Genomic DNA, 26,308 nt, shown 5'->3' with positions numbered 1-26,308 from the left:
ATGTGTAACAAGTTGATTCACATCAATTAATACTCGTCTGCTGTAATATTAATGAGATGGTAATTACCCATTTAAAACCCGTTAGTCTTTTTGTAGCCATTTTAAATCCGATTGTGGCCAGAACAATAAAAATTTCATTGATAAATCATTATGCTTTTATTTTCAGAAGTAGAGTATTTTCGTAAAAATCTATGGCCAAGGGCAAGGTTGCCAGTGATAATTTATTATGTGGGTATAACAGTAACGGGATCTTTTGTAAAAAATAAAATCAATATTAATTGCTAATGAGATACACAAGATTGTAAAAACTGATAGATCGACATACCAACGTTAACAAAATGTTTAAGTAAATACATAATGGTGCCTACATTAATAATTGTAATTGCAATTCTATTTTTAATCGTTTAAAAAGATAGGAGCTATATAACTGCAGATGCCGATATGTAGAAATAATTTACCTGTTTCAATACTTTAAAAAATAATGTAAACATTTCTTAAATCACGAACTGTACGATTTTCAATTAGGTACTCGTACAAGTAACTCAAACTACTTCACTTGGGTTCATATGACACTTACTGGCACTGATAATTTTTTCTAAAACATATTTAGTTAATATAAATCTCCAGTTTGTTTAAACATTATGTTTTATTATAAATTTAACAAACTATTTTTGTCATCTAATTTAATTCAGGACATTTGGGAATACAATGGAGTTTAAGGGCAGTACAAATATTATTTTTTTAGGTAGGTATGGTAGTTTTAGAATTAAGTGTCTTTTATGGTGGTTATATTTTAAAACTGGTACTATAGAGATGCCTAAAATTAATTAGATACATTTTTATAAGCAAAAGTAGGGGAACGAGGGGCTTGTTGTAACAGTTTTTAGGAAAACGAATATAATTTTCTATCTATTAGCTGTTTGACCATTATAAAAGTATTTATCGGTAGTCTAACTATTCCGCTATTGGACTGAACAGGCAAAAGGTCAAAACTGTTCATCTTCACTTCACACCAGGCATTTTCTTAAAAAAAGTGCATTGTTACAACTTGCCCCGTGGTTGGGGCTAGTTGTAACAGCTATGAGACAGGTAGTACCAGTAAAAATAAAGCTGATGTTGATACATATTTAGACTTTATTTTTCAAAAATCAACACAACACTTCATTACATACAATTTTTTTTCAGTAAAACTGAAATAAACTTTTAGAAAAAGAGTCAACATTAAAGATTTGAGTTTTGTCTTCCTTTTTCTTAATATATCTGGAAAGCGATATATGGCATAGGTCAAAATTTTGGCTCGCTTTTCGTATGCTAGGTACAAGATTTGTAGAAGTGAATTTGGGATAAGTTGTAACATGTTACAACTTGCCCTAAAGCTATTGTTACAACATACCCCGTAGCACAATTTTCTACATTTAATTAGATTTCGACAAAATTATGTGGCTTAGCATCAAAATGTGTAAGGAATATCAAAGCTGAGTAATTTTTGAGCTACATGCCAAACTAAAAGTTTTAAATTAATTAATAAGTGATACGAAAAACCAAATTTTACTAAAGCAATATTTTACATTACTTGGCCAAAACGAAACACGTGCACAGATCCACTCACTGCGCTGGCTCAAGGAACAGTGGTTGTGATGACATGATGTCTTATGGTGCAAGAATTAAATACAGTAAAATACCTGACGTTAAAGAGTTTAAATTGAGGGTAAAAATGTAGTGTTACAACTTACCCCTGTTACAACAAGCCCCTAGTTCCCCTACAAAATATCTAAAGTATGTGGCTTCTAGTACACAATAATAATATAATATTTTATTCGTTTTGTGATAAGTGATAACAAAACTACCTGCATTCTTTGCTGTGTTAACAACATGAAATCATGAAATACACATATCTTTCTTTTTAAATATTTTAAGTTTGTCGTTCATTGTTTAAACTTAATAATAATGAATTCGCATTAAATAGTTTAAAAACATCAAAGTTCAGAATTACTATCGGATACTGTGATCAAAATATAGATTCCGGATCAAGTTCGAATGCTATCCGAACTTTGTAAAATTCGAAATCTGAATCCGAATATATTTACATACATCATACGTATGTTTGGAATGGACTCTAAATTTAAAAGTCGATCTGAATTCGAATCCTGACTGCAGCAGGTATACTATTTTAACATTATTGGGAAGGTAAGGTGATACCTGCAAATTTAAAGTTTGTTCTGCACTAATTCTATTCTGCTCTCATTATTTGAAGATCTAATTATACATGTATTTTCCATGGCGGACCAAACCAACACAGTAAAGAAAGTCTATAGATTTTTAAAATCTTTGACAAATGTTTTAATACAATCCAGTGTTTTATTTGCTTTTGCAACTATATATACAATCGTAGTGGGAGACAAAAGATAATTTACTATCTAAATTGACGCGTAAGTCGTTAACCATTGTTTTCAGAATTTTATTGTCGATAAAGTAACTCGAAGAGAGTGGCATTAATTCAGAACTGAAGTTAATGACATAACACTAATCCCTAAATTTTAAGATTATCCCTGCAAATCTGTTAAAAAGGCATGTAAAGTTTTTGTTTCAACATCAGTGACATATGTAGAAAATAGAAACCGACCCAATATAGGTTTCTGCACGACGCCTACAGGTATGTACCGATATTTTAAAAGTGTTTAATTTAACTTCTTGAGTAAGTTGTATTACGTGCATAATCGTTAAGACAATTTACAAGACAACTAGACATGCAGTAAGCGGTTAATTGTTTAATGAATGTGATATGCTTTATTTTGTCAAAATCTTCCATTTAAATCAGAGTCCCTAGTTTATACACTAAAATCTAAAAATACTATATGCAAAAAATCGTAGAGATAACTATTTAGGACCTTTCAAAATTACTATTACTTTAGAAATAAATATAAAACAAGTGTTTGCAATATCAATTTAAAAGCTGACGACAAGGTAAAACACTGGAACAAAAACATAGTGATATTCATTGGAAATTTAACGGTGAAAATACATTATCAGAAACACAAGAATAATTTTACTTCAATCTTGTGGTTTTGACATTAACATTTTAATCTAAGTGGTGACAGTTCAGTTTGTCAAGGTGAAACTGTACTTATATTCCTAGACCCAAAAAACAGAATCCTTAATGTATGATAATTTTCGCGATTTATTAAACATTCGTAATATATTAACAACATTTTTTTAATTATTAAGAAAAACTATAACACACGTTAGTTAATTGCCTTCCACAACTCGATCTTGATTTAGTGGAATATTTTTTACGAATCCACGGAAAAGACAAATACACAGTCTCGGCCAAATAAACTTGAACGTTAATGCCATTCCATTGTAATAAAGTGTGAAAATCGCATGATGAACAAATACTGGTTGAGTTGGCAATAGAATTAACCAATTCTGAGAAGCTTTTCTTGCGCTGCTGTTGTCAAACATGATTCAAATGTTTGGCGCTACGTTACTTTTAAGCGCTCATGAAAGTTTGGATATGTATTTTATTACTAATTAAACAAACGTTGCTGTTAATTAAATGTCACTGTCAACTATACCAGTTTTGACAACAGGAAGTACGGTAGAGTGACAGGCCTACCAATTGCAAGCAAAATTCATATTGACACCAACTGAAACAGCAATTGTTGATCACTTTGTACCTTTAAGTATTGCAATCTTATTTTTTTAGTTTCGTTATTTTTGACAATGCTGGCATACAGACATTGGTCGCGACATGAAAAGTCTTTTAAGCTTCAAACTCTAAGGTGATAGTAATTTTCAAAATGGCAGTACAATAAGTAGTCTTGTCCCATTAGAGCTGGACTCTGGGCAGATCAAGAGTGAATTGAATCTCTACCAATCCAATTATTGTCGAATTCGTTTTATAACCAACGGTTTTATGGTGATTGTGGGGCGGCGCTCTGTTGTGTTGGAACCAAAAATTTCTACAAATTTCTAATGGTAAATTTCCTATTCGTGATTCTAAATAGGTTCTTAATGTAAATAATTGTTCCATTCAATTTCTTCGTAAAAATAAGGTCTATTGCGCATGTTATGCCACACCACACTTTGATAAAAATTCCGAAAATGAATTCCACGCATCCGGCGTGGATTTTCTGAAGCATAATAATGTAAATTGTGTTTGTTTACATTGCCATTGTTAGAAAAGTTGGCCCCATCACTAAATAAAATGATCCTGATAAAATTGGGATCATCAAGCAGTTATTCTCGAACAAAATTGCAAATGCCAATCTTCGTGGAAAGGTAATCTCTCAATCTCTCATAGTTCAAGAACTAACGTAGAACACTAGAACTTGTTAGTTTTTAATATTCAACAAACAGAAAATTGATTATACCAATTTCTCTCTCAATTGCGCGTTGCCCAATGTAAAGATTTTCTAAACCAGTTCAAATCTGTAGCGGTTAAAACACTCCTTGGTTTGGTTTCATTTCATACCTTTTAAAAATTTTATCTTTGGATGTCTACGTTTGAGATCCTGCCACTAGAGCGTTTTGACATTCTCCATAAATTAAGATCATGTTCTTTTTGTAGGTATTGGCAATTTTGTAGATAATTTTGAACTGCTCAAAACTGACAATGACATAGGAATGCAACTAGGATTTATGATATTTTTTTAAAATCTACGATGACTCAAGGAATAAAAAAATAATGTATTTTGGGATACCTTTCAAGACAGATCAAATTCGTCATTTACACTGAATCATCATGTATACCTATATGAATTCAGAACAAATATACATGGTTATTCAGCTAAGATGACTCAACTGAGCCTTTTAGTGAGGCAACCCAAAATAGCGATTACAGTTGCTGCTGGATTTCAATAAATATTTTAAAATTAATTTGATTAAATTACAACAGTTTCAGATTTACATTTCTACCAGCGTCACACACTCGGACCCTAAATAAATTTAAAAATATTTGTTGAAATCCACAAACAAGTCAAATCGGTATTTTGGGTTGCCGCTCTAAACGACTCAGATGGGTCATCTTAGCTAAATAACTCTCTATCTGTATAATGTAGGTATATATACAGGCCCATTTACATAGTAGTAATACCTTGAAGAACTTTTGACGTCATACACATACACTTTTTATAAACCACCCTTTTTCAGTTTCATTTTGTTTGGGATTTGTAATTAAGTTTGTAGGGATGAATTTTTAGCGATATACTCGTACTTATTATAACAAAAATCGTGCATGAAAAATATGACTTCCTCTTGAACTTTTTACATTTTGTTATGAAAAAACAGAAAAAAGTCATGCACTACTCCACTGACGAACAAGTGAACGTGATTAAAATTTTGGTGAACGTCGATGAAATGGGTTAGCACCGTCTAAATTGTATGCTCAGTGATACCCCGACAAAGATATTTTTCGAGTACTTTGTATCAGTATCACTGAAATTAGTACATTCCTTGAATTGTGAAAATTTGCTCCACCATATTATCTGTTAAATGTACGAAATTACTTAACCAAACATTTGGTGATACCTACATATGTGGATAGGAAGAGGAAATGCTTGTTATTAGCCAGCGTGGAGTCCTGACTTCTGGAATTCTTTTTGTGAGCAATGATTAAAAGTTGAGTACTTATACAAAAAGCCGATTCGCAGTTGATATCTTTTGGAGAGAATTGTAATTGCCGGCATTTCGGTAAATTCAGAAATTTTAACTCAGGTTACATAATCTTTCGGCAGTCGAGTCCAGCAATGTTTAGTAAATGACCATTGTTGTATTAGTTGTATTTTTAATTAATAAATTAAAGTAAAATAATTAGAAGTTTTAATTATTTTTTGGTAACATGGTTCTGTATTTAACTTTTGTAATTTTGTAGGATCCAGTGATTGGTTGCAAATGTATTTTGGGTTGCATTAAAATTACGTCGTTATCGTGGTCTTGTGAATCATCCCGTGTGTACATTAAAACAAAGCGGTCTATTTATTTATTATCAATACGTAATACGTACGTACCTATGCATAAAAAGGGAACAAGTTAAAAACAGACAAGGTAATGCGTTATGTCAAGAAACCAAATGTGCTCACTGAAGTCATATTATCTAGTAAGTAGTCTCACAATCATTACTTTAAAAATTTATTTGAAACTGTTATATTTATTTACTTTACCCTTACCAAAATTAAAAATTGGTGATAACAAAATGGCAGTCACTTGTTCTTCTTTGTCTAGGAACAATGGTTTAAATAAACAACACATTTGACGGATAAATATTAGTGGTTATATAAAGTTAGAAGCGCAAGGAAAATACAATTATGTTTGCAAGAGTTTCAGTATAATATAATTATTCTAATTTAGGGGTCGTTTTATTACAACAGAAACGAGATTTGTGTAAAGGTGTTCTGTTTTACATAATAATTTACTAGAAACGGAGGTTTAGGTGTTTAATGTAACCAGTTGAACAAACTGTTCGTGGTAGGGATCTTTGCTTGCATCGGCGCTGGAGTCTGGAAAAAGAAAATAAATCTGTAAGAACAATTTTCCTTAATGAACGGTTGTTCGGGTGTCGAAGTAGTGAAGTGTAAAATAACCTGCACGTATAAACAGTAGCTTCACTTTACTATAAAATTTGCAAAAATGCGGTTGGATCTTGCGGATTTGCATTCGCATTCTACAGAAATACAACATTATCGCGATATCATATATGATCTGTGCTTTATAACTGTGTTATAAAGCACAGTTTTAATGTCCATTTTACAAAATAAAATGTCAACCGATTTTAAGGAATAGTTAAAAATTAAATAAATTTGTAACTTTAAGGGCCCTTATATAGAATATTTTAATTGAGATTAAGTTAATCACGAATTAAACGAGGCGTTTAGCGACGTCTGATTGGCCTAGAGTCCGTCACGTGGTTTTTTAATACGCCATTAAAGTAGCACGTGACCGATGAAAATTTAATCGCAATCAAATATTTAATTAAGCTTCTGCAAACCAGATCTAAAACTCTTAAATCAAAACAGTTAAATTTATCATAATGTAGTGACTAACGGAATTTGCCAGACCTTTTCTGTTATTTTTTCGTACACTAACTAACTTTATTTAAAAGTCGAAACCAGTTTCCAATTTTTTATTCTAAGTATGTAGTTCTATTATACACTGACGGACATTTTTCATGTTCTCATCTTCTTTGTAGGACAAATTAATAGATATGAGTTATTTTTATTATTTATTATAGTTATTAAAAAATTGGGGAAACTGACCTACATAAAATATTGCAAGTGTATATTAATCGTGCTTAGCTTGTTAGTTCAAATGAGAAAGTTAATACAGGGGTATATTGTTTCATTCCAACACTTCTACAAGAGAATTAAGTCTACATAAAAACAGAAAAAAAAAGATCACTTAATGGCTCAAGGTGAGTGTGTTTAAATTAAACATCGCTTTTTCATTTGCTTAATTATGATATTATAAAAGCATTTTCCAGCAGTAACAATAAACAACATACTAAAAATATAACGATTATGATTATATATGTAGATGGCATAGTAACTAGTAATTATTTGGTTATAAGTAAATGAGACAAAAACTATTAGCTGCGAGGTACTACACAAACTATAGCTGCCAGGAAAGGGTCAGTTTCAAAGAGCAAGTAATCGTTGCTGCAACCATGTTTGTTTTATATTCGTACGGTTAAGAAAAACGAGTACCAGCCTGATTGACACAACACAAAAGTTTTAATTTAGAATGAATGGAAACCAAAAAAATTGTCTCACCATTTTCGATATATTTTTTTTTGTTTTCATACCATGCTTTTCACAAAATTTTAAAAATTATTGTTGCAACAGTAATATATCAGGTATCAACAAAATATTTAGTTTGTGAGATTCATCTTGAAAATTTATGTAGATTTAATATAGTAATTACAGTTTAAATACTTACTTCTAATATTATCGTAATGAACCAATTTGAACCATTCTTTTCTGTGTTCATTGTCAGCGGGCCCCCATTCTAGAGTCGGTTTAATAGCAGATTTGATTCTCTAAAAACAGGTATATAAATGACGTAAAAAAAGGTGACAAAAAACTTACATCTACAAGGTCACCTTCTTCTAGATATAAAAGTCTATATCCCATATAAAGAGGAATACATATGATGGAAATTCCACATGAACACCACCCTAATGTGATAGACCAATCGGGATAAGTGATGCCTCGGTATGTAATTCTTGTGTTAAAGGCAATTGTGGTAATAAATATTGACTAAAACAGTTCAGTAAATATATGTATTAATTAACTTCACTTTAAATGTAAATTGCAAATTTCATTCTGAAACTGATGTTTACGAAATTAGTAAACAGCCTACTACTTTTCATAATTATATCGTGTTCATGTAAATGTATTAATATGGAATAGGGCATAAAATTAATCTAGTTTTTTTTTTAATAAAATTTACCGTTATTAGAATTCGAGAATGTAAATTTATTATCAAATTACATATTTGTTGGATCTCCTCTACAGTTAAAAGTAATTAAAATTGTTTGTAGAAATTGTTATTAAATATTTTGTAATAATAATGATAGTAAATGAATACTTACAGCGAGAATGATGGGGTTAACTATCTTCCATAACAGAATCCACAGCCAGTGTATTTTCTTTTGGATCATAAACTCTAAATCTCTTATAAAATTTTTAATACCGTACGTCCATCCAACAACAAATACTTCGACAAAACAAATGAGAATAACAGATATTGATGCTGCATACCAGTCGAAAAGTTGTAAAAGATACATTCCACCCTGTAAAAAATATAAATATAATGTCTTTACACTAAATTCTAAATATGCGATAAGTGTTGAAAAAACCGTTAAACTGAAGTTGTAGAAGTCCAGGTTTAGCTCTGTCTTAATGAAATATTGTGTTGAAATTCACATTTGTTACACAAGCATGTATTTAATAAAACCATATTTGACAACGACATGGAAGTTTTCGTTAGGGTGGAAGTTAATTTTGGGGGAATTAGAATAATTTATTTTTAACAAGACGGGGCTACAGCGCATTCAGCTGGGACCACAACAGTCATATTACGAGCATTTTTTAACAATCGAATCGTTAGTTGAAATATGGAGCATATATGGCCTTTGAGATCTTATGATCTTAGTCCCATTTCTTAATTTTGATCCACTTGTACATATATATTTAAAACGGCAGCTAAAGACGTCGTAACATCGCGATTAAACTATATAACGGTTATAGCAAATTAATTTTGGGCGCAAGGAGTAAGTACAGGGTTTTTTTTTCATCTTTAAGTCTGCAAATTTCAAAAATACTCATTATGAGTTATTTTGTTACAGTATGGTATAATTGAAAATTTTCAGGTAATTTGCTGACTTCCTTTTCTTTGATTTTACAGTTAAATTACCAACAACAAACTTACATTTCTAACAAACATAGTAGAGATGAGCATGGTAACTGCACACGATCCAAAAGTAACCATCATTTTGTGTTTTCTGAGGCTCGGGTATTCATCAATCACACTGGAAATGATTGCTTCAATTTGTACAAACTACAACAAACAACAATTAAAGTTCAAAGTCAATGAAATCCTGCTACTTACACAGCTGTCTAGACCAAGGAAGAAAAGCATAAGAAAAAACAGTATCGCCCAAATGTGAGGCCAAGGTAGCATTGTGATTGCTTCCGGATATGTGACGAAAGCCAGTCCGGGTCCGCCTGTTGCAACTGTTGATACCGGCAAACCAGTCTCGTGAGACATAAAACCGATTACAGAAAACACAACGAACCCAGCAAAAATACTTGTGCCGCAATTGAGAATTGGGACAAGAATTGAATCTCTGCAAATCAGTAACAAAGTTAGCTGTGTTTGTGTTTTAAATAAAGTCGATGTTGGTTCGCTACACTCGGAGATTGGATTCTGATTTATAAAACATTTTAGTTCAAAATTTTACTATTTTTCAGAGAGAAATGTTTACTCACTATAGAATGAGCACAGCAGCAATCAATAAAACATGAAACTCATAATTTCTTCATAATGTTCAAATAATATAAAAACTATATCACAGTTATGAGCTTCTTTAGAATTACTACCAGCTGCAGATTTTGTGAATAAAAAATTGGCCGAAGGTATAAATAACACCCCTGTAGCTACCGTGCTGTGGGAGCGCAAACGGTAGCTGCAGTGGGAAACGGTGATCACATTTTTCGTAGTCTAGGGGTTATGAAACGTCGAGAAAATATGAAAGTGGCAATTCGTCTGATGGACTCGATTGTTGTACTTCCTTAGCTTACGCTCGGGACGTAAAAATTTATTACCACAACATTTGATGATTATTTATTATACATCCTTGAATTATTTAACATTGCTTCAATTTTGACGACGAAGAAAGTATTAGACCTCCTGAACAAATCGAATATGAAGAACATGAAATTGTGATAATTAGTCTTGATACATAATGTTGAATGCTCAAGATGTGCAGCACTAACGACTAAACTGAATATTACAAGTCTTGCCATTTCGTTAGATCTTTTTTTTTATGATAGATTAAGACTACCTCTAAATTTATTTTTTTTATTGTAACGCTTAAACGAAACTAAAAAGCATAATACTCACAAAAATTGTAATTGTAGTAATAGTGTTTTTTTTTCGAAATACTTGTGATGGATACTCTAGTCTGCCTAGCACGAATGAGATCAGTGACTGTGTTGAATTAAGGAAACAAAATTTCTGTAGTTACAATAAAAAATGACAACACTTTTACAGTACCTACACACATAATAAATCTAATTCTGCAAGCTGTGAATTTGTGTCATAAGATTGTATTTGATTTTTATTGTTGGTTAGTTTTTTTAGATATATTTTTTTGATAATCTTTTACTTTTAAATGAGATGTATTTTAAAATATTGTAGGTACAAAACTACATTTTAAGAACCTCTTCAAATTAGTATGTGGTAAAAAAAAATAAGAAAAATCACCACCGTTCTCATCACAAAAATTATTAGATTAAAGTTTCGACATTATTTAACATATTGAAAACTGCATAATTTTGTATTTCTTACCTCTATTATCTACTTAAATGGATCTTTTCAAACTGTTTTACGCAAATGGGACAAGCAAAAATTTTTTCATTGGAAACAAAATCGTACTCTATTTTGTAGCTCACTCCAGTGCAACTGCTGGAATTTTGGTAAAAACCAGTATCATTACAAAGTACTGAAATCAAAATTATACTTATGTTACTTTAGACATAGGATTTTACCGAAACCGACCGACAAAAGAAATACTAAAAAATAACAAAATTTAATATTAAAATTACACGCAAAAAAACGAGAATCATTTTAAATTAAACTTAAAACTAAAAGTGAAGTGCACGGACAAGTTCACCAGAAAGGTTTTCAAAATAAAAAAAAGTAACGGTTGTATTGAGATGACTCACGAAGCAACAATATCTTTTTGACGTCCTTTTTACGTATTTTATAAATGCCAAGATGTCATTTTTAAAATAAATTGTTCTGCATTTACGTAAATTAAGAAAAATTGATCAGCAGTAAATGTTAAAAAAAAATTCAATATAGTGCTATAGTGTACAATACTATTTCATAAATTTTTATAAATAGACAGTATTGTGATAGAAAGTCGCATTATGCAGTTGTAAATACATAATATAGATATTAAAGATTATATTTTTATATGGGAGAATTTCACTATTAAATTATTCATAGCAGTTACGAATGGCGTAATTACCGTTACTTAATTTAAAAATAGATTTAAAAAATAATTTGAACAAAATATGTGCAACAAATTTCTTTGTTGGGCTAGCTGCAGATTATTCAAAGAGAATCATAAAAAAAAATATTTCAGACTTATTGCGTCGTTTATCATTCAGGAAACACAATACTGACACTCATCTTTTTTTTTCTGCTAAACTTTAATGCTGGTACCACATATTAAAGATTCGTTTACCTGTTGATTTATGTTGTTTTTGTATTAAATCTCCTAAGTGATTTGTGGCATTCTACCAGTTTAATTGCCATCGTATCACGTAAGCTCATCAAAAACAAGATCGAATAAAATATAATGCGATGAAAACAACGAAATTTAGCTTTCTTATGTGTACAAAAGTAATTATCTAGTATGTATATTGTATATACCATTCACAATGTTTTAGACAAAAGTAGGCCATGTAAATCTAGTAATTTGGTTGGCAACCAATTTCGTATATGTAAAGATCCCTAATGAAAAATGAAATTTATCAGATTAGTATTTTAAGTTGTTTTTAATGTAAAGTTAGAAAATCTATCAAAAACTGCAACACTATTGTCAGTAATTTCACACTTTGTATTTTCCATTCTAGTAAGTATAATGTTCATTTCTAAAAGACAATAAATATAGTAAATCAACCTCAAGTGAACGTCAGTTTTATGCACTGACAGAAAAACTGTTTTGTCAATGAATCAGTGTATCTAAACGTAAAGAAAAAGTTTCATGGCTCACTTTTGTCTAAAAACATCCTGACCGGCTTATGTTTATATGCTAGAGGTTTTTAAAACTTTTTTACCTTTTTATTATTGAAAAGTATTTTTTGATTGCGGTTTTAGTCAATATTTTAAAATGTGGACATATTATTTGTTACTTGAAGAAATTCAATTTAATTTATAAAAATGGCGATTTTGTACTTATTATGCCAGCACAATGAATCCAGAGGAAGTACTGTTTTTAAAGATAATAGTCGTAATGAAGTCGGATCAACAAAAATCGTTTTCTGGTAAGGACTGGACGGCCAAGACATCTTTTTACATACCGAGCGTAAGCTAGGGGAGTATTGTAATAATAATAACTTCTCCACCGAGCAACTGGCAATTCTTCCAATTACCTACTATGTTCACGGCAACAATTCTACCGGGTTCACACACTGGTATCCAAATTAATTTTCAAATATTTATCGAAATCCAGAAATAACTATAATCCGTATTTTGGGTTGCCGCTCCAAAAAAGCTCAGATTGGTCATCTTAGCTGAATAACCTTGTATAGGTTTTTTTATCAAATCTAGTTAAGTACAATAAATACTTGTTGTGATGAGTGCCTACTTATTATAATGAACTAACGGCAAAATGGTAATAATTTTATTCTAAATGATAATTAAAAAAAAAACCTTCATTAACAATTACCTAGGTGGTATAAGCTCCTATTTTTTTTTAATTTTTAAAACACAACTACCAATTACGTTTCTTAACAAACTACAATTTTGTTTTTTAATTCGGTGTTTACATCCAACCTCTATTTCAAATTTATTGTAATCAACTGACGTCGCCACAAGTTTGTTTGCGATCAATTGTCGCATGATCAATTGTGTGCGACCAATTGTTGTACCTAAATTCCTATTGTTTCTCTTTCAATTTGTCTTCTTTCTAAAGCTCTCGGCATATCTCTTTTCCTATATATAATATAACATTAATTTAAATTTTCGTTCAAATCATACAAATTAGATAATTCTTCCCTGAATTTTGGTAGATTAAAATTTGTAATTCTATTGATGTAGTCATTTTCAGTAATTTTACGGACATATTGTCTTGTGAAAAGTAACTGATTAATAAACTTTGCGCAATCGAATAATATAATAATATACGGTATCGGAACCAAAGCTTCAAGAATATTGATGTATCAGTCAGAGATGAATATGTTTCTTTCACTAATTTTATACATTTTATAGATTTCAAAAATAAAAACAGTATAATTTTCATTTTGTTTTATTTATTGTATATTAAGTCCTGTGTTTAATTTTGCTAAGACTTGTAGTTTACAATGTTAAAAAGAACTTGCAAAAAAACTACGACCGTTACTAAACAAACAGTCATGCAAAGTTGAAGAGAAAATTTATCAACAGCTTTTTGATGAAGTCATATTTGAGGTAAGAAAAGCCGAGCAAAATTTGCCCTGTGGCATACAGACTGAAGTAAAGCATGTTCTGTTCACAAACGAATTTAGATTTTACTTGTCGAACAAGCAAGGAGAAGGTCACGAGAAATGTTTCCTTATTATAAGCTAGATTCAGCCATAAATATCGTCGTAAAAACTAAAAGTATTCTGTAAATTTGTAGCAAACTACATGTTACATAACATATTATTTATTTTCACTAAGATGTTCAGCGTTTTCGCAAAAAGCAATAAATGTTTCAATGCTTCATACAATAAAATTATTTGAATCCCATCTAGCTTTTACTCCTTTGAATAATCATTCTTTATCATTATCATTATATGTAGAAATTTTTCGTCAATGTTTATAAAATTCGACATGCTTTATACGGAATTAAAAAAAACTTACAACTGATTATTATTTCTGAAGTTGTTATAACTAGCCATATTAACTATTCCTCCCCAACCTGGTCCTAAAGAAAAAAATATCTGACACGCTGCGTCAGCCCACACCTAAAATTTTCTTGACATATTTGTAAGATAAATAATGTGTACTGACCTTTAAATTCGTAAGTTGATGCCACTGGGGGTATATATAAAAGGAAACGCCATCCCATGCTCCAGGTAACGTTAAACCTCTTATTAAAAGAACAAATAAAACAAAAAACGGAAAAGTGGCTGTAAAGTAAACAACTTTTCCGACACTTTTCACGCCTTTCATTATGCAGAGGTAAGTTATGACCCAAGCTAACACATTACATAAAAGTAGAGGCCAAACGATTGTACCTTGATCTTCGATACTATCAGAGATCTGCAAAATATGATAACTGAAACATTGTAACTTATTATGTCATTTTATCAAGTGTGTTTGTTTACTGGAAAAATTCGTCCGCTGGAGTTTTCATCCTATTTTCAAATGTTTCATTTTGGTGCAGGAGAAACGTATCGTTTGCGTGATTCTTCGCAGCGTTCTGACCACCTAGCTGGAAATTACATTATATTTTATGGGTGTTTTGTGACAGCGTAGAAAAGTTCGTGCTAGACGAATTTCGTTTGAGGATTTTAAATGATGTAAGTTTTTTGGTAATAAATACTAATTTTCTCAGAGGACACTTGAATTAGCGTGGTGTCAGAGTACACAAGTCTTTCAGCAAAAAATGTTTCACGATCGTGATACGATGGGCACAAATATCTTTGTAGCAAAAAACATCAAATTTATTTATATAAAAATTCAAAGGAACCTGCTAATATGTCTGTTCACTTATTTTTTTATAAAATTTCTCGTTATACTTCAAACTTTTAATAATGTTTTTTATTACAATATTTTGTGGTTACTAATACTTTACTGGATTTTTTCTAATCACGGAGTTTTAATTTTTAAGCTAAATGTGGACTAGTAATTGTTTTATTGAACTTAGACTGTCTGCCGTAAAACATGCCTAAGTCTAATAAGTTACTAGTCAAACTATGCTTTAATATAAATTTAATCTCTATTTCTTCTTTTTCCAGCCTTTGCCCTAATATCGTTCCATAGATCTTAATAAATGTCTCCATAATGTGGTGTCCCAGTTTGAATTCAAACTTCGAGCTGTGAGAAAATCAACGTCTCGAAACTGCATTTGAATAACTTGAATTTGAAAAATAAATTAAGAAAATCGTTAAACATAGGCAACCATGTGCAACTTCAGTTTGGTAGCTCGTCTATGGAATTAATGAATGTCAATTTTTAAGTTGGTGAGAGGCTTCGTAATGATAACTAATGGATGAAAGGTAGACTCGTTTTTGGTTTTGATGCGTCACTTGTTGTTTGTCTGGTGTGAGTGCAAACCAAGTTAATTTTATACTCTCGTGGACTCGAAAACCGCGAAAGGTTGATAATAGTTTGGGTCCAGGTCTAATTATTAAAGCATGTAATTGTCAATTACTTGATGTAATTATTTCTTAAAATGAATAAATGCATGCAACTAACATTACTTGAGTATATGCATGGTAGTTGGTACACGGTGGAAGATAAAATTATTTTTATTTTAGGTTTGATTAAAAATGATAACAAAATCATTTTGCGTCAAAAAATTGAAGGTCTAATTTTCCTATTTATTGTTTTACGGTTTCTATTAGTGAGAAAAATAGTATATTGACCACGTTTGTGAAGGTAATTCTAGACCTCGCGCTTTATAAGAGCCCTCGACGTTGTGCGTCTCGGGTTCTAATTTGCGCTCGGTCTAGAATGATTGTCTTCACAACCTTGGTTAATAATATACTAATTTTTCTTAAAACTACTGGACCGACACCATTCAAATTCTAATCAATCCTTGAAAATTTTAGAAGTTTTACGGCAGATTTATAAACACAGATTTTTTCGACCGTGGACATTAAAAACGCAATTTCAGTGAAATTATCTTTTATTATCTTCATTTATGTTTGAATTCCATCATTCTGTTTCTTTTCTAAAAACTGCAATAAAGCTATTTAATGATTAAATCAAAATTATGACAAGTGACAAGTTAAAATGTTAAGTCAAAACCGTCTATGATATACCAAACGTTTTTAATCAAAATAATTTTTATTTTTTAAAGCACAAATTAGCCAATTACTGCAAAAAGTGGTAGTGAAAATGAAAGTAGAACTTTAAGGCTATTTGCTCCGTAAAAATTCTTCTGAGTTTTCACCCTAACAAAAGTTAACATGGGCTCTAAAATTTAACATGGGAATCCCTATGCCCACTTTTAAAAAAGACGCACTGTATATAAAATTTCATTGCAAAATTGTCATTCCTTTATGGTGTTCTGTTAGTTTTGTCACTTAGTATATAATGTAGCATATCAGTCACATCATCAAACAAACTAAATGGCCGATTAGTGTTTAGGTAATCAAGTAAAGATAATTTTGATTATTATTTTGGTTGCAAAGAGATTTGTTATAACAAAAAACATATCATGCAGATTAATTACGGAAATTCAATATTTTGGCATTATTCTAATTAAAGCAGTTTTAAAATTTCTCCCCTTTAACACAACAATTAAAAATAACTCAACCAAATAATAAATAAATGATTTCGTAATATTGTTGTTAGACTTTATATCCCATAAATGAATTTGTAACAGCAACATTATACTAACTTTGTTTCAAGAAATGAAAATAAACACAAAGCGATGTTGCGATGTACGATATAAAACACTGCCTGAAGTGACTTCCGCGAACTTAATTAATGCACTTCGTAAACTGGTCTAAAATTATTTAAATAGAACTTCCCTCGCCTCGTACAGTAGTACAGTCGAATAAATACAGTTATGTGTAAATTGTTAAAGTACAGAAAAAAACATGATATGCAGTAGCATAAGTAACACCTTGACTTAAAAAAAATTGTGACCCCCGAGAGTCACTCGAACCAGTAATCTTCGCGTTAGTAATTCAACATTTTTATGGAGATTCTATACGTCAGTACTCTTACACTGGTATAAAATGTGGTGATGCATTGCGATTCCATTAAGCATTCAGATTTTTTTGCGAAAATTTGAATGCTTAATCAAGGCTGATTCATAAACGGTTTTGAACAGATGATTCATTATTGCGTTAGGTGTTTTTAGTAACAAAGAATACGTGCATACTATACATATCGGCTTAATAATAATAGCATAATATTTTGTTACGACGATTTGAAGAGTATCGCTTTGAAGGTAAAAGTACATCTGAATGTTTTGAACCAGCCTTATATGTATTAAAACGATTTATTTAATCGCAGTGTGTGTATAGAATTAAGTAGGATAAACTTTAAACTATTTACAAATTTATGTATATTTATTACAGTGAAAGCCAGAAATTAGTGATGGTTAGGATTCGCTAGTTAAAATTAGCTTTTACTAAAACGTGCCCTGAAAGTAGGAAATGAGAATATGAAGTTATTTTTCCTAGTTAATGCTAACATTTAGGTACCACCGAACGTTAGGAAATGTGTATCTTTCTTCTCTATGATGTTGACAGTGATTACTTGAGTAGTCAGTGAACATTACCTCAAAAACATATATGTATTTATCATGAGTTCTTTTATCTCTTTATTTCTTGTGAATAGTTTATGCATGTTAAAATGTTTTTTACCTTTTTGATAATTTACTGCAATTAAAGTTGTGTTTTTTTGTTCTATTTCTGTTTTTCAATTTTTACCTCTTGAAACCACAATCTCTAGACGCCAATCAAGAATCAGTAAAATGTTACATTTCCTAGAGAAAGCTAACATTTTCTAGTCAAAACTGTTCATGTTATTAGTAAGATCTAATTTGCGTTCAGCATTCCCTATAACATATAGTTCTGACTAGATTTTTTTCTGAATAATAGTTATTGATTTTACCATAATTAAATCTAACACCTACCGGTACATAAGTTGGAAATGACGTGTCAGATAGTACAAAATTTATTCTGTTTGCTGACGCCCTTACCTTATTTTAGTGAGTAGTGAATTCAAATGCAAATAATTTACAAAGATGTTGCTCAGATTCAAGCAGTTAAAATTTAAAACAATTGCAATAACTGTAGCATAAAAGTCACAAATATTAAATAATTTATTATGCATTGAATTTTCTTTTTTGATGTGAATTTGAAACATGAGTAGAATATCTTTTGTGTGCTGTCACCCCAATCATCTCTTTTTGAATTGCTAAACAATGTTTGCTTACGTACCATGTATTTGGCATGTAAAACTTTGTGGTATTTCAAAATAATGAGACCGATACTTATTACTTAATAAATAATTGTTATCAACATATAGCTGCCACAGTTGCTTAATACTGTGTAAAACTAATTTTTAATACATAGTTCAATCCTTCTAAAAAAATTATTTAAATACTTAATATTAGAAAATGTTGCTATTTTTTACATGAAATAACACAATCTTAGTAAAGAAGACTAATTTGAGGAATAAGTCCTTTTCGAGTCGATGTATTTCAGTATGGAGAGAAATAAACATAAATTGCGAGGTGTCATGTGTGCTTAATTCTTTTTTCTTTACGAAAATATTTAAAATAAAAAAAAAACACGAAAAACCCAACCAGACAATTGATGTGTCATCAATTGACATAAGCGTATCAAGAATATAATCAAATTTAATACACTGTTGAGGAAACAATGAAATTTTCTGGTTTACAGCAGTAAACAGATTAGTTTTCTTTGTACTAAAATATCTCTATATCTTTGACAACTGTTTGATAGTAAGAGTTTACCTAACTTGGCTTTTGTCCTAATATAAGTTAAACATCAATAATTTCCCCTTGGAATTGTGAAATTACGCATTATAAAATATTCTTAAACGAGTAAAATGTTTATAAATGCTATTGTTGAAAGTTTGAAAATATTTTATAAGTATAGGTATTGCAGTAATTAATATTATACATCGTACAAAAAACATGTATGTGTTTATTTTACCGTTTTAGTGATTATTTCAGATATTTCGCTGCCGATTCGGAAAGTGACTGAACTCTGGTGAAGTATGAATTTAAAAAGTTTTTTCTCTGTGTGTAGTGCGCAATATTTTTTTAACAACCCTCTTTTAAAGCGTACGCGATTTCTTTTTACAATACAGGTGAAATAGTTATTTGTGTATTTGTTTTTATTTCTATTTTTTACACATGCACATGTTTATAGAAGTAAACACATACCTTAACGCAGTGATCAGTATTCCACGGGTTGTCGCAGTCAATCCATGGTAATTTAGTTCGGAAACAGTTTGCCAGGAATAGCAGAGGATAAGCGATAATAACATTATAATAAGCAGTGCAAATTATATTTACAATAACGATAGCAAAACCAGCCCCTAAAATTAAAGTTCTGTTTGTTATTACTATCCGCATACTGCACATTTGATACCTTTGAATAAAGGCGAAATCCTAAATAGTGTTATACACCCAGTGCTAGCAAACTGGCCCAGTGAACTTTCCAGAAAAAATAAAGGAATACCGCAGAAAAGTAACATCAGTAAATATGGGACTAAAAATGCACCTAAAATAAGGAAAATTAGGCGCGACGCATGTTTAAAACAAATGACTTACCGCCTCCATTTCGGTAGCATAAATAGGGAAATCGCCAAACATTACCTATTCCTATAGCATACCCCAAACATGAGAGAAGAAATTCATATTTATTGGCCCAATTTCCTCGATCGACATTGTCTTGTTTATTTTTGTCCGTTGGCATTTAATTTTGAAAGAAATACTTAACAAGTAACAAAATATGCAAACGTTCTCTCTGCTGCCTCAGATCTAACAATCATAGATAGCATGTCCCCAAGTTAAGCCAATTATTTTATCAGAACAATAATAATCGACGTAACTGCTACTGTACTTACCAAGTTAAATCCATTCTACTTATAAAGCTGGTTTACTTTCAACAAATATTACATTTCTTATCATTGGCTTTGAATACATTAAAAATGCGACGCCTAATGCAAATAAATATACAAAATTGTATGATGATAAAAATGCATTTTGTAAGAAATAAAGTTTATTTCTTTACTTTAGTTTAAATCTGAATATAATAGTTTTATTGCTTATTTTGCGTTCTTCTTCTTCTTGTTTTTCCCTTTATTTGTTTTTTCCTTAACGTCGGTCGTACTTTTGACATCTTTCAGTTCTTGACCCAGACGTGACAAACCAAAACTCACCTGGCAAGACACTACAGGTTCAGCTTTCGATTTCTTTTTCTTTTTAGATTTCTTAGACTTCTTTTCGGATTTTTTAGAGCTTTTACTGTTTTTACTTTTCTCACTTTTATCGGATTTCGACTTTTTATCATGTTTTTTATCAAGTTTTTCGGCTAACTTCTCGTTTTTCTTTTCAGCTTCAATTCGTGCTTGTTCTTCGGCTTCTTTCTTTAAACGCTAAAAATGTGGAGTATATAAAATTTAATATTATTGGCAGTTGAGACATACTTCTAGATAACTATAAAGTTCGACAGCTTTATTTCCAAATGGTGACTGGTCAGCCCAATAAAAATGTATGTCGTCTTTCCAGGTAATACTAAATAGATTGCAGTTAAATTCTGCTACGGTGACTCGTTTCAAAATTTTTTCTGTTGGTGGTTTTGGTTCTTTCTGTACAATTTTTTCGCTTCGTTCACTTGTTTCTGATTTATTGGATTTATTATGCTCACTCGATGTTTTTTCTTTTCCTTTTTTTGATTTTTTGCCTTTTTTACTGTCAGTCTTCTTGGAATTTTTAGACGATTTGCTTTTCTTTTTTTTACCTTCCTTCGAACCTTTCTTACCTTTTTTGCCTTTTTTATCATTTTTCGGTGGAAGAAACTTCAATACAACTAATTATATATTCTAGACGTTTACGTTTAGATGTAATTACCATTAAATATACCACACGAACGTTAACGCAACTTCGAAAACTATCCCTATAAGCTTCTAAATTATTTTCGGGCGACTGAAGAATAATAGGTGGAAATTTCATATTGTTATTCCAAGGTTTTCTCACGGTTTGAAAAGAGTTATTCTTTTTTTGAGGATTGTATTCGTTTTCTTTTTCGTAAGGTGACTTCTTTGAACTTTTCTTCGAACCTTTTCCCTTTTTGGAGCCTTTCGTTTTTTTCTTATCTTTTTTATCCTTTTTTCCTGATTTTCCTTTACCTCCTTTCTTTTTTTGGTCATCATCATCTTTATCACTTTCGTCAGCTTCTACGTCTTCTATTGTACTTTCTTGAAACAAAGGCATTACGAATTCAATATGAATAGTTTGTTTTACTTGTTTCTACAAAAAGTAGTTTTGAATTATCTAGCAGATAATTCAAGTTTCTAGTATTCGGTATTAAAGTCTTATCTTACATCGGCTTTAGGTGGTTTTGGTAGCCCCGTAAGCTTCGAGCACATTAATATTAATTCTGCATTTTCGGAACCATTCATAAATTCGTCGGAAAGTTTTCGATCTTCTTTCAGTATTTCAACTCCATCCAAAAAGATTAAGTAAGGGAAATAACTTAAAACGATATCTTTGTAACCCATTACCATCTGCAATTATCTTTTGTAAAGAAGTGATATTTTAGAGTTACAGTTGACATGAGGTATTATAAGTTGTATTTCTCAATATGGGATAAGTAAATGTGTTGTAATAAATTAATAGTATAAAAATGTAACAAAAACGTGAAAACAAATGTACGCGTTAGATTTTTTAAAATACAATTTTAAATTGTCTCATTCTTTCCATAATTTAGCATGCAACGTTTGTTCTGTTTTTCGAAAAAAGTTTTAATCGCATCATCGACTAGATCTATAAAATGTGATATATTTTATCAGTGGTTATGAATGGATTTAGCAGCCTAATTTTGCGTTAATACAGTTACTAAGTCTTTTGATTTCAGAAATCTTGACTACATTTTTTTAGGTGATAATTTACTGGACAATCGTATCCAGTACAATTCAACTATAAAATCGTATTTTATGCGGATCTCAAACTGACAGAGATTTCGTTTAATTGTCGTAGGCTTAGATATGTAACAACTACTAGTAAGGCCCCTTCGGCATACAACACTTTTTTAAGAAGTTTGCCCTAATATTTCAAAGGTTTAAAAATCCCTTTAACCCTTTTAACGATTTTGCTCTATTTTTAAGTTCAAATTTTAAGGATTCTGCTCTTTTTATTTAAAAAGTAACATTTTCAGAAATTTTACCCCTTTTTAAAGGTATATTGAAAAGTTAAAATGTCAAGAGTATTTATCAAAAACTTAAAATTCGCCTTCGGCATGCGAAGCACTAGTCCACTTGGTGGATGCTCACGACATTGTACTGAATTTCAAAGCATTTCGGCCTGTTTGTAAAAATTAACTAACTAAATAAAGAACACACAAGACACAAAGTGGGATAAAGTGCTCTGGATACCAAAGTTGTTTCATTACCTGCTAATAAATTAGGTTCATTATTTTTCGATTTATAATTTAAGAAAGGAATTATTTAATAATGCAACAATCACAGACAGAACAAACAGGTATCAATGTGAAAAACCAACAGAAAAAATATAAAACGATAATGTGACGAATTTCTGGACTTTCATAATAGAAGTTTCTTTAACTAGTATCTCACACGCTTCCCTGAATATTTTTGTCCCTGCACTGGTCTTGACAGACTTTGCAATTAAGATTATGACCAGTCTTCGTAGCAACTTAAGTTTTTCTTCTTTTTTTTTCAGATATCAACCCTTTTGGGTGACACCTCATTTTTATCTAATTAATAGCCAAATGGTAGGACTGTATCAAAGTTTTCTAGAATAACTCATTTGTCATAAAACTAAATCTAGCAGCAACGAAGGCTTATAAACTTAGAATAGATTTCGATTTATTAGAAACAAGACCAGATATGTGGTCGAGAAATCTTGTGGTAAAAAGGTATCACTTTTTTTGAAGGTACACAAATAAAAGCAAGGTGAATGAAAAAACACGACGTATTTTTTAAATTGTTAAATGTTAACGTCCAATGTACGAGGGCCACTAAATATATTTTCTACCTGACTATGAAACAAAAGACGTACGATTTTGGTGATAATTTTATTTTTCCATATAATCACCCCCTACATCAACGCACTTGCGCCATTTACTCTCCAATGAATTTATGCCCTTGAAAAAAAATATTTGTTCCTGATCGTCGAAAAAATGTTTAATTGCTTCTTTTAGGCATTCATCAGACTTAAAACGAGGTCCGCGGAGGTGTTTTTTTAACAATCTGAATAAATAAAAGTTAGACGCAGCTAGATCAGAAATATAGGGGAAATCATCCACTCCAATGAACCTGAATTCATGCACAACGTGCTGAATTCTAGCCGCCTTAGGCACCCTCGCATTGTCGTGAAGCAGAAACACTTCTCTGTTGGTCAGCATGGGCCGTTACTCATTAATTGCCTTACGCAAATTTTTGAAAGTGATAGCATAGTTGTCTACTTTTATTGTTATGCCTTTAGGTATGTATTCAATAAGAAGTATGCCTCTAATATCCCAAAAAACGATTGCCATCAGTTTTTGGGCAGATGGTTCCGTCCGTGCCTCTTTTGTGGTGGAGATCCTTTGTGAACCCATTGCTTTGATTCAGATTTTGTTTAAGGGTTCCAGTGGTGTACCCAATTCTCGTCATCGGTTATAATTTGAGACAATAAATCGCAATTCTCTTCAAAAGTTTCCAAATGATTTCGTAAAATTTCCATTCTGCGCAGTTTTTGTTCGGATATTAGTAATCGTGGAACCCATCAGGCAGAGACTTTACTCATGTTCAAATTTTCATGCAATATGGTTATTACACTAGATTCGGATATTTTTAATGTCCTGCTAATTGTGTAGACCTTAAAACACCGATCCTCGAGGACCATAGCTTCAACTTCTTGAGTCATTTCTGCATCTGTTGCTGTTTTTGGTCTTCCATTTCTGGCGGGACTACAATGGATTCACGTCTCTACCGAAATTGTTTAGACCAAAATTTTATTAGGTAATAAGACGGTGCATCATTTCCATAAACTTAAGCTTCGCTTGAGCGTGCGTGCGTGAACAGGTGTAGTGCTCTCTCGTGTCTCTCTTTCTTTAACGATTTATCAAGTTATATTTGATCTAATTATTGTGTAACTTAGTTAAGAATATAAATTATCGGAGTGACATTCTGCTTAATGCAACTCGAATGAGTCAGCAGTAATTGTAGCTGTAAGTTTGCATTCAGTACCTGTGCAGTAACTCGTGCCAACGCCATCTTATTGAGTTTTTGCAGCATAAAAACACCCACTTATTGATATCTACCTCCTTTATTTCATGCAACTAATTCTTATTATTGCAAAATGGATAACAACGAAACCTGCTGTCATTGCTTTAAAGAAGTCAATGATACAGATTTAATCAAATGTAGTAGCTGTAAACTATCTTTACATTATGTCTGCCTCGGATTATCACGCAATCAAGTATCTACCATACGAACCATTCATTCTGATAACATCAAAATTGTTTGTAATAGATGCAACGTCACACTTTCAGGATTTAATGAAGTTAAAAACTTATTTCCGATGTAAAAGCCTCTGTAGATCAGCGTTTTTCGAAACTTGAACACGCTGTTTTAATAACCTCTCTATTTCGCCCTTTACAAGGGAGACAATAATACATGAATCAGTAGAGCGTTCTTTACGTGCCGCTAATGTTATTCTCTCAAATGTTCCAGAGAATCCGGAAGTGTCAGACACTGTTATGACTAACAATATTTTATCCTTGGTAGACCCCTTAATTAGTGTTGTGGATGGCAGAGTCTCACGTATAGGTAAGTCATTCCCAGGTCGTCCTCGGTTGTTAAGAGTAAAACTTAATTCTCCAGATCTTGCTAAGTCTGCTTTGATAAAACAAAAAGTTCTGAAAAATACAGAATTTCGAAAAGTTGTTATCCGTGATGACAAAACCTATGCTCAAAATTTGTTTCTAAAGGAACTAAGATCTGAACTTCAAAACCGGATAAACAGTGGTGAAAGCGATTTAACAATTAAATATTTAAATGGTATCCCCAGAATTGTTCAAGATACTCCTAAATCTTCTTCTAATGATAACAGTGATTTAAACTAACCTTGCCCAACAAATCCAATGATATCAAAATTTATTATCAAAATACGCGTGGTATGAAATCTAAAATCCATTTATTCTTTCCTAATATTTGTATCTCTGAGTATGATGTTGTATGTTTAGTGGAAACATGGCTTGATGATTCTGTTCTCTCGAGTGAATTATTTCCAGATTTTTTCACAGTGTTCAGGAGTGATAGAAACAAAAGTTTAACAAATTGTTCCAAAGGTGGAGGTGTTCTCATAGCCGTCAATGCAAAGTTTTCTGCTTATAGTATGGACATGACCATTTTTACTACTGTTCCAAATGTTGACATAGTTTGTTGCAAAGTTCTGTGCTTCAATCGATCTTTGATTATTGTAAATTTGTATATCCCTCCAAAAATTAAGTCAGATATGTTCCAGCTATTTCTGGAAATTTTTGAGCAATTCCTTTCAGTAAATAAGAATTCAATCATAGTTGGTGATTTTAACATTCCGCATTTTCTAGAGCAATCATTGAATGATATGAAAAGTAGATTATTGAGACAGAGTATGTCATTCTTAAATTTAAGCCAAGTTAATAACATAAAAAATTGTGACAACCGATGTCTAGACCTAGTTTTTCACGACCCTGCCTTAAATAAATGCATCGTTACAAAAGATAATAATCCACTAGTACATCCAGATCCATATCACCCTGCATTAAATATCTCACTGTTAATTGACCATGTAGCTCCTCCAAACTATCCATTTTTATCTGACACCAAGATGTACAATTTTAAAAAAGCAGACTTCATCTCCCTTTATCGTGATATACATTTCACTAACTGGGATTTTTTAGATGAAACA

General features: G+C 31.3%; 2 protein-coding genes across 2 annotated transcripts in view; both read right to left on the bottom strand.

Moving 5' to 3' along the window:
• Window positions 1-6,257: 6,257 nt before the first annotated feature.
• LOC135130695 (sodium- and chloride-dependent glycine transporter 1-like) lies at window positions 6,258-20,219 on the bottom strand. The gene is made up of 12 exons (XM_064058129.1): window positions 19,961-20,219; window positions 19,779-19,910; window positions 19,571-19,725; window positions 14,799-14,905; window positions 14,482-14,749; window positions 14,332-14,435; window positions 9,607-9,844; window positions 9,427-9,555; window positions 8,588-8,788; window positions 8,082-8,252; window positions 7,933-8,032; window positions 6,258-6,497 (listed from the first exon to the last, which is right to left on the bottom strand). Exons 1-12 carry the CDS (start codon window positions 20,103-20,105, stop codon window positions 6,427-6,429), a joined length of 1,821 nt encoding a protein of 606 aa, XP_063914199.1. The 5' UTR covers window positions 20,106-20,219; the 3' UTR covers window positions 6,258-6,426.
• A 238-nt stretch (window positions 20,220-20,457) lies between these two features.
• The window catches only part of LOC135130693 (leucine-rich repeat-containing protein 43-like), an 85,545-nt gene continuing 79,694 nt past the window's right edge, over window positions 20,458-26,308 (bottom strand). The window contains exons 4-7 of the mRNA XM_064058126.1: window positions 21,736-21,918; window positions 21,263-21,661; window positions 20,839-21,210; window positions 20,458-20,787 (exon numbers count right to left, since the gene is read on the bottom strand). Of these exons, the coding sequence (XP_063914196.1) occupies window positions 20,458-20,787; window positions 20,839-21,210; window positions 21,263-21,661; window positions 21,736-21,918 (1,284 nt within the window). The remainder of the gene's footprint in view (window positions 20,788-20,838; window positions 21,211-21,262; window positions 21,662-21,735; window positions 21,919-26,308) is intronic.

Source organism: Zophobas morio, unplaced genomic scaffold, assembly GCF_036711695.1.
Source record: "Zophobas morio isolate AGI-343-1 ecotype UQ-CSIRO unplaced genomic scaffold, CSIRO_AGI_Zmor_V1 ptg000017l, whole genome shotgun sequence".
Lineage (NCBI taxonomy): Eukaryota > Metazoa > Arthropoda > Insecta > Coleoptera > Tenebrionidae > Zophobas > Zophobas morio.
The sequence above is the reverse complement of the archived record's forward strand: the minus strand, read 5'-3'. Positions and strand labels throughout refer to the sequence as shown.